We start from the raw sequence: 11,025 nt of genomic DNA, 5'->3' as shown, positions 1-11,025 counted from the left end.
ACAAAATAAATGAACAGATTAATCAAAGTATTGTCGCTGGCTACTACTTTTTCCCACCTCTCAGGCAATTTTCGAATTCCATCTCGAAAAAATGTCTCGTCTTTTGAGACGATCCAAGTTAGGAGCCAATTTTCGATTTCTGCGAAAGAAGTGAACCGGTGACCAGCCAAATCGCGCTGCATCCGTCGGAACAACCAGTAATCAGAAAGAACACTGTCCGGCGAATACGGCGGGTGCGGTTAAAAATCCCACTTGAGCGTTTCCAAATAATTTTTTACGACTTTTGCGACATGAGGCCGAACGTTATCATGCAGAGGAATAACTTTGTCATGTCTTTGCTCGTATTTCGGCCGTTTTTTTCGTAATGCACGGCTCAAACGAATCAATTGTAGCCTATACCGATGGCCCGTAATGGAATCTCCAGGTTGTAGCAGCTCATAGTATACAACACCCTTTTGGTCCCTGTCTAGAGCGAGGCTTGTCTTCAACGCTGAAATCACCATTGTTGAAACGTCGAAACCATTCCCTACATGATTTATCAGTTGGAGCATTGTCACCATAAACTTCTACAAGCATTCGATGCGCTTCAGCTGCACTTTTCTTCCAATTAAAGCAGAAAACTAAAACCTCCCGCAAATGCTGCTTAGTTAACACAAAATTTGACATATTCAACACAGTAAAAAACAGAGGTTTTGTATGAAACTCAAAGCGATATAAACTGAATATTATTGACAGATATCTAACCTCTCTGAAAGCACCGAAATCAGCTGTCACTATGAAACATTCAGAACAGCCTGAGCCATTTTTTGAAAACGGACCAAACTAATTTGTACTCCCAATAATATTCTCACAAGTCTCTTTTATCATCTTTTCGTTCTTCATTAAAACCGCATGAGTTCCGCTGCTGGAATTAAAAATATGATATCGGAGGCCTGTTCTCATACCTGTGATAAAATAATATATAAATGAAGCTGACTTTGACTTCACTATCTCAGTTTCGGTACGGTCAATTTTCCTGTAATTTTATCTTTCACGTATCGTACATCGTAGATCGTGTTTCGATTAATATGCCGTGAAAATTTGAATGAATTCCTAAAAACATAAATCTACGGATCAACTATTGCACGGATAAAGATCTGCGCGGATTAATTAATGACACGTTGTCACGAATATCGAAGCGAGCACGTTCAGCGCATAAAGCGGGCGATGATTAGCTCTTGCGTATATAATAACAACAATTCATTTACAACAACAACAACAATTACATACAACAAAATTCAATACGCTGGATCGTCGCGATAAAGCTTGGGAAAAAAACAGGCGCGTTTAGATCGTTATCGCGGCCGCGAGGCCCGATATCGTCCGGCGACGTGGGGAAAATATTATGAGGCAAGCCTGTGCACGGTGCTTCAAGGCTGTGACCCGACGTAGGTACTTATTGTATCAAGTCTCGTTAACGGAGATGTTCATTCACTCGCACCGCCAGATGACCAGTATGGCCCGCGTAACTCGTTGCCGCCGTGTCTCGCGCGTATCGCCGCGGCGCGATAGTGACCAGAAAGTACGACGGACGTTCGGATGAGATGTGAGTATTTCGTCGGAGTTATCATTGTCGCATCATCATGGAAACGCAATCGAAGTGCCAGCACGTTTGACCACGATGGCGGCGCTGGTACGTCTTAAACGCGGCAGTGTCCAACTGAGACACGCGGCGCTTGAGGTCAAAGGTACGTGTGATCCTCCGAGGCTGTCGACTCTCGGAGAACCGATTCGCGACCAGTTTCGCACTTCTCCAGTCGAAGAGAACGAATAGCTTGTCGATCGTTAAAACCGCCGTGTGTCACTCCCGTCACGTGTATCTCGGCGAAGTTGATCATGTTTTTCATCATGTCGATCAAAAGAAGTGACATCTGAAAATCGAAAATCTTACAAAATCTTAAAAACCACACTCTAAGTGCATGAAGAAAAGAAAACACTCAAACTCGTATGCGACAAAAAGTATGTATACAGATTTTGGAAAATAGATGTTCTTCAAAAATTGATTTTGTTGAAAAATAAACACGAGACCAATGTATAATAGTCTGGGATTTTGATATTTCTTGGCCAAAAGCCATTTCTTCAAGTCTCATTTCAAGTGATATAAACGCAGTTTTATATAATGTTCTATCATATCATATATAGTCATATCATATAGTCAAGTAACTGTAAATTGTTGTCATTTATTATTCTTTTATCATTCATCGGTAAATGCTCAAAATATTGATTACTCAAAGGTAACCTTTAATCACATCCGTCATATTGACAATATTGTGTTACATGTTATATGTATTTTAAGTATTGACATGGTGGTGTTATATATATTTAATACGCTGCACGAACATACATATCGCGAAATAAATAATTTAATATTATATTGTGTTTTTATTTATGCCAGATAATAACTAGATTTCTGGTTGATATAAATGTAACCTTACGATAGGAAAGTGTTTTTTTTTATTGAATGAACCGTAAATAAAAGAGCTAAGTAATTTTTGCTTAATGCGTGGATAATATCAGCAAAAGTTTCAACATTCAGATTATAACACCGATTATATATAATTAGATACTTGTTTAATTGTATTGATCTCTATTTATTTTCGAGCAAAATAAATTTTTGAAACATCTGTTTTTCAAATTCCGCTTGTATACTTTTTATTGCATATGTTTCATGAGTTTTGATGTTTTCTCATGTATTTGGCGTATAGTTTTTATCTTTGTAAAATTGTTCCTCGGGATTTCCGCAAAGTTGATCTTCTCGTAACGGACACGGTTGGCTACTCTCGATTGAGAATTGCAAAGTTAAACAAATTAGCATACTGACGAGTTGACTTCAACTCGGTAACTTCGACGCGCGTACATCGGTATGAAAGCAATCAGTGTCAGGTGGGCTGAGGTCGCTAATCTTCCGGTCCGCGCTGCTCAGGGATGCGCGTGAGTCGTAAAAATGCAACGTGACGTACGTTCATTGTCTTTTCGAAAAGCCGGCTATTTGCGTTACATCATTGTCGAGCCAAGGTCGAGGGCATCTGCAATATATTCATAGTAGTCTAGAGATAGTGCGCGAAGAATCAAACACCGGGAATGATAAGAGCGAGATGTCGCGGTCTATCTCGTTATTTTTGCCTTCTGTGAGATGGCAGACTTCGTCAAGAGAGGTAGTGTGCAGTTCGTCAAACGTGGCAGTTGTCAATTAAAGCTCGCTGCGAAAGAGGTTCGAGGTTCGTCGAATTAATTATTATTACTGATTTTATTGCATTTCTCTCATCGCACGTGTCACGCGGCCCAATATTTTAGTAACATCGTCATGCGCATTAATTAATGGCATCGATATTTGTAATTAATAACAACACTTGTTTAATATAACATCGTCGTCATCGTTGAAATAAATTAATAATGTTTGGATAACTATTCGTATCTGAATTAAATATCATGTTGACATAAGTGTTTGTTACTAAAACCGCATCGTTAAGTTAATTTTAATTAATACTACAGCGGACGATTCAGTATCGGCAATATCTTCGTACTTAACCTAAGAAAGCCGTCTAGACAAGTGCCTTTTTTAAAGTTTAGAATCGATATATTGCTAAAGGCAAAAACACACCATCGTGCCATCCGTTTGAGTAAGTTATCAAACTCAAACACCGCCGTGCTCCGATGTTTGGAGACTACGATAATGAATGTATGCACAAAAATCTCACTCTGTCGCAGTAACGCGTTCAATTTGTCGCATATAACGATTCCGTGAGGCTAAAGACTACGCGCGACCTAATTAGCGAGGTAGTCGCGTTAAATTATTCGGATCTTTCAGAGTGTTTCACTAATAATTCAATGTTCTAGTTTACATCTGTCATTTGATATTAACTAGCAATTTTTTATTAGATTGACCTCGACTTGATATCGAAGTTGTTACGATATATTTTCTCGATGCGTATTATACCAGTTTGGTATTTTTTCTACACCACCGTTCACGTACATCGTCGATATCAGGATAATCTAATAGAATGTTATTAATAATACGTGTATCGAACGATCGATGTAAATTAGCATAATGACGATGAAATATTCTCGAATTCTTTTAGAATTTTTAACGGAAACGTGCTCGCAAATCGTGCCGAACCGTTTGTAGATTTTTACCAGCGTAACTTTCGATGACAGCAAAATTACTATTTCAAACCACTTGACACTTTTTTTACCAGCACTCCGCTCGATGGAATTAGTCAGCGCGATTACTGTGACGTATCCCCGTAATTCTATTATTATTCGTTAGCGACTGTACGAGCGCGACACGTCGTCGCCGCGTTGGTCGCAGTTGGATTTGCGCTCTGCGGCGCGGTCGAAGTCAGTTCCTCCGTCGCGCTGCTGGCAAATCAGGAAGACAATCATGCCATCATTGACACATCTTGGCACTGCGACATGCTGGTCAATATCACCAGCCGCAATCGCACCGAGGACTTCGAGGTTATACTTTTGGAGGTATACACAAGATCTCTTTCAAGCGATTCGCACTCATAATCGTAGCGCTAAATATAATTCTTGCTAGTTTCGGAATTTATTTGCTCGACGTGAAGCAAATCGATGCAAATGTGAACTCAGTGCATAGATACAATTAATACATTGGCGACGGAGGACGCATATAATGCGTCATTTAGGTTCTTTACTTGAATGCGGATTACGCAAATATGCCTAATCGACATCTTCATACATTTGTCTTAATATAAATTTGTCGATATTTACTTGAATGACACATAATTTTTTTTTATATAAACATATACGATCATATACGTATATAGGCAAAATTCATATATGATTTTGCATAATTATATATGATGATATATAATCGATTTTTACCGGGTTGTTATGAACGATAGCTGCCGCAGGAGGAGCGAGCGGAGTCGATTATGCGCGAGGCTTTCTTATGGGGACAGGTGGCCGGGCCAATCTTGGGAGGTTGCCTGGTATGGGGTCGATCCGGGCCCTCCATGGTGTTCTCACGAGCGGTTCTTAGCGCCTGTTTAGCGTCCCTGTTAGTACCCGCCGCCTGGCGCGGACCGTCGCACGTCGCGCTACGCTTGTTCCAAGGATTATGTACCGTAAGTCACGACGGACTTTATCGCGCCACCGTTCGCGGATTCGCGGACGAAAGCTCGCGTTGCAGAAACGTGCCGCTACGTTTAACGTCTGCCACGTGAAACGAACGCGGTGAATTATATTACGACATCTTCTTTTGTAGGGCGCGACCATGCCCGCTGCTCACATGTTCGCTATGACCTGGTTTAAGAGCAACCACAGGAGCTGGTACTTCAGTTGTTACGCAGGTAGATCGCAAACTCGCGCTCGTTTGAGCGAGAAATCACGAATAAGAGCAAACAGAGATAACACGTTGCATAGAAAATCTCTTTTCCTGAAACAATTGAAGATTCTGTTGAGAAATTCGCGCGGATTCTGTTTAGAAGTTTAAGCATACGATTCCAAGTGGAAGACACGAACAGATCCCGTATTGTCACCCCGACGTTTTCCAAAAGATTCTTTTTAGTTTCCCACAAAATTAATATTTGCTACTTAGATAGTTAAATAAATAAAGTTATAGGAAAGTTTTCTTTGCAATAAATAAACTTATGTAAGAACTCTTAATATCGCGACTGAAAATCTGATATTCTCTAGACTGACTACCTTAAGCATAAAAAATGTATAATAGAAGAATATTACAATCAAATACAATATAATGGACTTGGAAGCAAAATTTGCCAAAGTCTTAAATTTATTAAATTTTAATATAAATCGCAAAAATTAATCCATTTTTCGGAAATAGTGTAATAAAATATCGCAATTTATATGAAAATTTAATACATTTAAGCGATTTAATACACCGTCGCTTGGAAATTTGGCTTCTAACGCCTATTACTATATTGTATTTGATTAAAAATGTAACCTCGTTTATTAACCTTCTAATCGATCAAATTATCGCTCGACTTTGGTGATAACTGTCGCATATCGTTACGCACAACCTATCGGCAAAAACCCAGGCTTCATCCCATATTTAGGAGATAAGAATAGAATTTTCAATAATATCGTTGTGGGATAATTTATTTTGAGATAACTTTGAGTAATCTATTCGGGGATATATGCTATACGGGAAAATCTGAGAAAATTTCTATGCGGGACAGTGTTTGGCCTGTTGGTGTTTCTTCGCGGGGAATAATATGGACGTAAAGACACTTAGACGCCAGGAAGACTTTTTTCGAGTGATCCCATTGAGCATCCTTAGCGACCGTTCGCGGCGATTCGAGTTAATGGACTAATCCTAATTCCCATATTTTAAGCCGTCAGCGTGGGTTATTGCCTCACCGGATGGCTGGGCACCGCGGTGGTGCGAACATTCGGCCGTGATTCTCTGTGCTACGGTCTGGTTCTCCTGGCTCTGTGCTGGTACTTCGCCTTCGGTCGATTCGTCAAGGACACACCGAAATCCTACCAACACGACACAACCGTAAGTAACGGTTTTCGGGTGATTTCACGCGTACTTCTGTTGTCATGCGTTTGATAGTCTAATTAGATTCGCCGTAGGCTGTCAGATAAGAGAGATTCTTGTAGTGTTGTAATTGTTGAAGAATTTCACGTGCGCTCTAGAAGTTCAGCCAATGTGCGTTAATTAGCGTATGCGATAAACTCGTTTCACGATAGCTACGATGTTATCACGATACGCGTAACTTAGTCCTTATGACAGTTCTCGAGCTGATCATGAGGTTATCGATGATCACAGGCGGCTGTAATACCATGGGGAAAACTTTTGAGATCCGTGCCCGTCTGGGCGTCCGCGGTGGCGACCATGGGAAATCAATGGGGCGATGCGACGCTCGCTCTCGGCATGACAAAGTACCTGAAACTCATCTATGGCTTCTCCACAGCTAACGTAAGTTAGTCGAATAGAATGATTTATTCTTGCCGCTGACACCTCGCGAAATCCTTGCTGCTGTGTAATGTTAAAATGTGAGAGAGGTGTTTGGCAGGAAGAGAGGAAAGAGCATGTAGATTTTATGTGTCATGTAATTACGTAATGCTAAAGTTCAGCTGGGTGTTCACCACCCCGATCAATATTGCGAAGGGATAGCTGTAACACAAGTCTCGTTTCGTTATTATGTTGCCACTCGATTCAGGATTCAGTGCTAACCACATTACCTCACATCGGTCATTTCATGGCTGCGCTGACCTGCGGTCTTCTGGTCGACCACGTCCGCGAGTCTGGTATAGTTTCCACAACCACCGCGAGAAAGTTGGTCGTCTACACAGGTGCGTTATGACGATCTCTGTAAACGGCAATGCATCTACAATGTTGCGAAACACGTGTTCTAGCCTTTGATACGTGAGTCAGTTTATGTAAAAGATAATTATACTTTTCATTATTATCATTGAAACATATATCTCAAACAAAGAAAAAAAAAATGATATTAAATTATAATATTATATTAAATTTATTATTGAAATATAATATTAGAGAAATTTTTTTCTCTTTACTCTGATATTAAATTACTAATATTAAATTATAATATATTTAATATTACTGTTATAAGTAAAAAAAGAAAATAAAATTGACATATCACGAATTATCTTTACGCTGCAAGGTGGATAAATTGCTGCTGGCGTTGCCGTGCTTTGCGTAACAATGGAAGTTGAAAGTTTTCAAAATGCCTAGTAACACAAACCAAAAATTGTCTTACACCACGTAACGCTATAAAATCTTTTCGACAACTTAACTGAGAACTTAATTCTCCTCGTGATACCGAACGAATGAAATTAATCGATTAGCGCATTTCATCCCCGCGGCTCTCCTCTTCGTCGCCGGTTACGCCGGCTGTCAAGCCCTGGGTGCTGCCTGGCTGGGGATAGCCGCCCTCCTCGTTTCCGGCACTGCACCGGCCGGTGCACTCGCTGCCATAGCCGACCTCGCACCTGCGGAATCGCCGGCGTGCGCCGCGGCGGCGTGCGCTCTTTGCTCCACGTTGGGAGCCGCGGGACTGCTGGCCGCCAATTACTTCGTCACTCAGGCTCTTCATGGCTCCGTAAGTCGAATTACGGCCGGACGACACACGTGCTGCCCACGCAAATGTAAACGGCTAAATCGCGTTTTTTTTTCGCCGCGCCCCCGCTTCGCTTGCGTAAGAATAATTTCGCGAAGAGTTCTTATGCCTTTTACACTCCAAATGACCCGTACCGTAGCGTTTTTATCGGCTTCCGGTTAAATCATCATCGAAAGAACGTAAGAACTGCTTTAGAATTCAGTTAAATTTTTACCCGAAGTTTAGTTCCAGATCTTTTTAAAACTTTCTACTTGTGATTTTTTTGGTGCATTTTTCCGTTAAAAAGAGAAACTTGAATCGGTGAAGGATCGTACGATGTAAAATTAATATTGTTTATTATTATTAATTGTTGTTTATATTAATGATATTAGAGGAAAAGCACCAAAACTGATATAGGTGTGATAGAACCGACATATCCATGTTTCTCGGTTGCAAAGTATTGAATTCGGCCCAATAGAACATGAACTTCGTTTATTGTGCACAGTAGTTAAGACTGAAATGGCAGTTTTCGTTTGCAAGCGCATTTGGTTGTGTAGTTCATATTTGAATTTTACTTCGTGAAATATCATTTTACAAAGTAGAGTTGAAACAACCGATGACCGATTTCCTCCTGTTTCTTATTTAGCTTTTTAAGATGGTCGGAAAAAAGTCAGAAGATACTTTACTATATAATAAAAGAGCAATATATATTGTAAAATTTTTAAAGTTTTAAAAAATATATGAGATTAGAGGTAACATGTATGGATATGTAATAAGTGTACAAAATAATGTAATTTCAATGCTTTTATTTTATTTTCTTGATAACTTCCTTTATGTATTATGAGTATGTCGGTTTTGCGGCTTAGTTTCTAGAGGTGTCAATATTCAAATTAGCCTAAGAAAATAGTTGTACGAACATAGTTGCAAGAACATACGTAATAATTTTTAAAGGACCATCATATATATATGGGTGCCGCATATATATAGTTTTGTGTGCTGGTTTGCATCTATGCATATAAATCTTAATTTCACATCTTCAATAAGGCGTTAAAATCGACAAACAAAGTAGTATGTCGGTTTTGATGCTTTTCCTTTAATGTTCTTCAAACTCCTGCCGTAAGTTAGAAGTGCGATTTCATTTTCCGCGTTTATAATTATTTGATCCGTGATCATGAAGAAAACACGCCTGCCGGTTTCAGATCGCCGGCTCTTGGCGATTGGTGTTTGGTGTCGCGTCTGTCGTCCTGTTAACGACCGCTGCGGTTTTCCTGGCTCTCGGCAAAGGTGTTCCGCAACCGTGGATCCCGTCCGTGGCGAGACCGCGGAGTCACGATGTGATTTATGAGCAGGACACGCTGGAGCTGGATTACGAGGACGTAGGTGTGCAGACCGAGCCCTATGGGCCGTATGCGTTGGAGGACGACGTTGAGAGCTTGAAGAATGTGCCTCGCTCTGCGTCGATCACCTCGAAGGTCTCGGCGACCTCCAATTAAATCGCAATCTGCCCCGGTGGGGAATTTTCGTGCCACATTTGCATTTCGTCCTGTAGCAAGGATAATCTATCCCTTCGCGATCGTCGCGGTAGAATCCAGTGTATAGTGATCACGTGCTGTGAATACGCACGTATGATTAACACGATGAATGTACATAACGTTTTAAGAGTAAGGATTATAAGGACACGAGAACATGTTTTTATACAATTAACACTGATTGTTCTCAAGGTATACCACGATGGTTGAAAAGATTAAAACGGAATATAACATAATCATTAAAATCAATGCATTAATGAATTTATTATAATTCACCATTGTACGTAGGAATTATTTCATTATAGAAGAGAAAATTTTACAATAAAATTTGCTATTATATATGTAGAATTTTGTAATTGAGGAACGCATATGTCAATATTCTGTCTTTTCTTTTAATTTAACATCGTTCCGTTTCATTCCGTACAATTTGTATTTTAGGGACTGAAGTGTATCCTGAAAGAAGGATTTGATAACAATTACCAAGATTTTATTAAATAGTCTAGATCAAAATTATTTGGCTGCTGTAACCAAATATTTAATACTATATACTGTATATAGTATGTAGTATTATAATATAGTATATATGTGCGGTACTAAATGATTTGGTTGCAGTAATCAAACAATTTAGTTGAAACTATTTAACCAAATCTTGGTAATTGTTATCAAATCCTTCTTCCAGTGTACTATTGAAAAATTTATTGTGTTCCTTAGCAAGACAAGCTCCGCCGACCGTCTATTTTTACGCTACCAAGAAGCACGGTAAGATTGAAGTGAATTTATATAGAAGGAAAGCTATGACAATTTTCTCTCTTTATAAGTCGAACAGTGCGCTACCCCTTGAATTTCGCGGAAGACAATCTGAGAATCGCTGCTCCGGAGAAAAATATCGTTGCGAAACGATGCCGTGAATAATAACAGGTAGACGCGCTTTGACTGATAATATCATGCGTGGAAAGTTGCCCGGTGATAAAGATACTGGCGTACGTTTAAAGATATCAGCGGGCATGAAAAGAGACAGGTAGAAGAGAAAGAGAGAGGGAGAGAGACGCGGCAGATAAACGAGTCGCTTTTGCCGCGAGCTATTCACTCTCGACTATTGTTGAAGTGGCTTCGCTTCATCCGGATGCCGCATTGAGAGTACTTAGCCGATTTTCTCCTCGTGTTCGTTGTATTTCCTAACTCTCGTTACCCGCCGGTGTATCTGTGTATCACGCGCGTTCTCTGGGACAACAATGTGCGTCGACTTTCCATTGCTGCCGCGAAAGAGCGGGAGAGAGAGGGAGGGAGGGAGGGAGAGAAGTCGCGGCGGATGCGACATGCCGTTTTAATTAGACAGTTTACAGGCGAAGTGTCCGTATCGACGCCGATACCATCATGAAAATGTCTTTGGCAAGTGGCGTGTT

The 11,025-nt window shown here is 40.3% G+C and overlaps 1 protein-coding gene across 3 annotated transcripts; it reads left to right on the top strand.

The window, feature by feature from the left end:
• Positions 1–1,431: 1,431 nt before the first annotated feature.
• LOC106741253 (sialin-like) lies at positions 1,432–9,926 on the top strand. Of its 3 annotated transcripts, none has more exons than XM_014613040.1 (9): positions 1,432–1,585; positions 4,307–4,512; positions 4,908–5,129; positions 5,270–5,354; positions 6,360–6,526; positions 6,800–6,949; positions 7,194–7,326; positions 7,843–8,096; positions 9,293–9,926. In XM_014613040.1, exons 1-9 carry the CDS (start codon positions 1,579–1,581, stop codon positions 9,584–9,586), a joined length of 1,518 nt encoding a protein of 505 aa, XP_014468526.1. In that variant the 5' UTR covers positions 1,432–1,578; the 3' UTR covers positions 9,587–9,926. The 3 variants fall into 3 exon arrangements, with proteins under 3 accessions (XP_014468526.1, XP_014468525.1, XP_014468523.1); XM_014613039.1 differs by having other exon boundaries at positions 1,432–1,727; XM_014613037.1 differs by lacking the exon at positions 1,432–1,585 and adding an exon at positions 2,607–3,257.
• The last annotated feature ends 1,099 nt before the right edge of the window (positions 9,927–11,025 follow it).

The sequence above is a fragment of the Dinoponera quadriceps genome, unplaced genomic scaffold (assembly GCF_001313825.1).
Source record: "Dinoponera quadriceps isolate SergipeBrazil2010 unplaced genomic scaffold, ASM131382v1 scaffold654, whole genome shotgun sequence".
Taxonomy (NCBI): domain Eukaryota; kingdom Metazoa; phylum Arthropoda; class Insecta; order Hymenoptera; family Formicidae; genus Dinoponera; species Dinoponera quadriceps.
This window is presented reverse-complemented; position numbering and strand designations above follow the sequence as displayed.

What these genes read in the sequence shown, in the direction of transcription:
- LOC106741253 (XM_014613037.1), top strand. Translation starts at nt 3,173, where the DNA reads ATGGCAGACTTCGTCAAGAGAGGTAGTGTGCAGTTCGTCAAACGTGGC. An exon ending in TGTTCCAAGGATTATGTACC is followed by an intron (nt 5,130 to 5,269) that starts GTAAGTCACGAC and finishes CTTCTTTTGTAG; the next exon opens with GGCGCGACCATGCCCGCTGC. An exon ending in CCTACCAACACGACACAACC is followed by an intron (nt 6,527 to 6,799) that starts GTAAGTAACGGT and finishes CGATGATCACAG; the next exon opens with GCGGCTGTAATACCATGGGG.